At 39.6% G+C, this 2,489-nt stretch overlaps 1 protein-coding gene across 1 annotated transcript; it reads left to right on the forward strand.

The window, feature by feature from the left end:
• The first annotated feature begins 1,055 nt into the window (after positions 1–1,055).
• LOC142760949 (transmembrane epididymal protein 1A-like) lies at positions 1,056–1,913 on the forward strand. The gene has a single exon (XM_075864126.1). The coding sequence runs from the start codon at positions 1,056–1,058 to the stop codon at positions 1,911–1,913; it is 858 nt and encodes a 285-aa protein (XP_075720241.1).
• Positions 1,914–2,489: the final 576 nt, after the last annotated feature.

Here is a 2,489-nt window from a genome sequence, read left to right on the forward strand (position 1 = left end):
GTCCTATGCACTGTGCTGCCGTATTCCATCTGTGTATGTGTCGTTAAGAGAGACATACACAGATCAAATAAAACATGGCAGCCCCCAGTAAAGTAAGAAAGTGTTAATATAAAAAACTTTGTGTGTGAAAAATGTAATAAAGTCAATATAATATTTTATTATATAAAAACACATAAATTAATTTAAAAAATAATCATGACACTGTCCCTTTAAATTGTCTTTTTTTTTTTTTTTTTTAAATCTCTGCTGTAAAAACCATTGTTTGTTTTACTAATTACTCCTGTCTTAATCCATGTGCCCTTCCTTTTCTTAACCTGTTTTCTGTTCCCTTCTAAATTTAATGTCGCCAGCCTACATTGCATTTTTCCATCTTTATCACACACCCTTCTGAAGTTGTTACAGAATTTGTACCACCTTGCTGGGTGTGTCCTGATGGGTGCAGGTGTCTATATCTTGTTGCTCTGCAAACTGCTGTCACTGGGAGAGGAAATGCTTCATATTGTTGAGTAACTTCTGTTTATAGCATTACTATGTGCTAACAAGACCTCGGTACTTAGAAGTAATATCCCAAGGAAGCTTCTGTTTACACCACAAGCTTAACAACTTACATTACTTGTCTACTCAAGTATCAAGATTGCTGCATAAACTCATCACTAAAAAACTGTGTTCTACCAAGGACGGATTACAGAGAGTTGGCGGGTACACCAGAGGGGCCACAGAGAGTCTGCTATATGTCACACAGCGATCACAGAAATACAGATTAGAAAAGGGAAGGATCTTGCTGCCAAGACAGACGTTGCAGATACCAGGTTGGTTTTTGGAAACCTTTCTTAACCTGCTAAATTTGGATACATAACCAGAATCTTCTCTATGTGAATTTGTAAAACTTCAAACTCCAGTGACTTCTGACTCACGTCATACCCCAGTGATTAAACTTCTCTAACTTAACACTTCCCTAACTTTTTAGAGAATTACTCTCCAAACTGAAGAATTGAGGAACTCGAGAACCTTGTGTATAAGCTATCTAGTACAATAGTAGCCTTCAGATTTTCACAATGGGGACTTTTATTGGACACATTTCTCCTGGGCTTGCATTTTTATCTTTTGGTTTCCTGTATGCTATTCGCTACTCCTGGATGGTGCTCAATGGATGTCGGGTTCAATACGGTCCTCGCACCAAGACAAACCAAAACTTCTGGAAGACATTGCCTGTGGAGGCAATAATGAAGTTGATTTATGGCTTTATGGCTGTTTTAGCAGAGTTTTTCTTTCCTCCTGGAGTACAGAAATTACGCTTCTTCCGATCGGATGATCCAGAATATCACTTCCAACACTCCAGTGAATGGCAACACGCTACCATGTATGGGTACTTCTGTCTAAGTGGGTTATTAGATATTGTGAGTCAGTCATGTCTCCAGAAACGTTGTCCATTGCTTGAACACGTTGGAGTGACTGCTGCGTTTTTCATTACAACTCTGCTCCTCAAGTTCCATGGCCATGGAAAGGAGGCAGTGGAGATACAAGTCCACTATCTTCTACTGGTGACTACTGCTTTGACTTGTCTTATAATGATTGTGGAAATCTGGCAGCCAGACCACTGTCGACTCTGGTTTGCCAAAGCTTGGCTAGTGACTGTGCAAGGGACATGGTTGCTTCATGCTGCCTTTATCTTATATCTTCCACCAACAGGCCATGCTTGGGACTCCGGAGACGCTGCTAATCTCATGTTTCTCACCACCTTCTACTGTTGGCACCTCGCACTAGATGCAGGGCTAATGGGTGTATTGTTTTGGATAACTCTTATAGTGCACAGGCGCTGGGGTAACAGATCAGGAAAAGATTGTTACCAGCTAGCTGGGGATAAAGCAGAACTGGCAAAGCTCACTGGAGAAGACGGGGATGAAGAATTGTAATTTGATCACTAATCTGTTCAAAACATAATAGTGGGATTTCAATACATTTGTTTGTTTTAGAATAAATATTTGGTTACAGTAGTTTACTGCTTTTTGTCAATAGGAGGAAACTGTGCAAATCACCAGAATTTTTTTTTTATAGGGCAGTACACATCCCTAGATCAGAAACCACACCTGTAGTCTTATGTCAGACGGGGACATGAACCTTGCCATGAATTGTTGGGGTTGGAGTCTGATAAGATAAAAGCCCTAAATGCAAACAAGTGCCAGCAGCCTGAAACACTCCCAGTCTAATGTGGAGGGCAAGATATTAGTCTGTTTAGATATTGAAAGTAAATAACTGAATGCATTAGGTAGTGGGTGTGAATATGTTTTGTAATGACATTGTGACAACACTAAAGACTCAGCACCCACGCTACTAAACAGATGGGTACATTTTTCAATAAAATGTGTAGCATATGTTTTAATAATATAATATTAGTTTAGTATAGTGTGGTAATATAAAAAACTGGACAGGTGTTCAGCCACTGGGTGTAACAAAAACTGTTTCCATCCACTGACAGCAAGCCAAATTCT

The sequence above is a fragment of the Rhinoderma darwinii genome, chromosome 4, assembly GCF_050947455.1.
Source record: "Rhinoderma darwinii isolate aRhiDar2 chromosome 4, aRhiDar2.hap1, whole genome shotgun sequence".
In the NCBI taxonomy this organism is placed as follows: Eukaryota; Metazoa; Chordata; class Amphibia; order Anura; family Rhinodermatidae; genus Rhinoderma; species Rhinoderma darwinii.

Coding starts and splice junctions, on each gene's coding strand:
- LOC142760949 (XM_075864126.1), top strand. CDS start 1,056: ATGGGGACTTTTATTGGACACATTTCTCCTGGGCTTGCATTTTTATCT.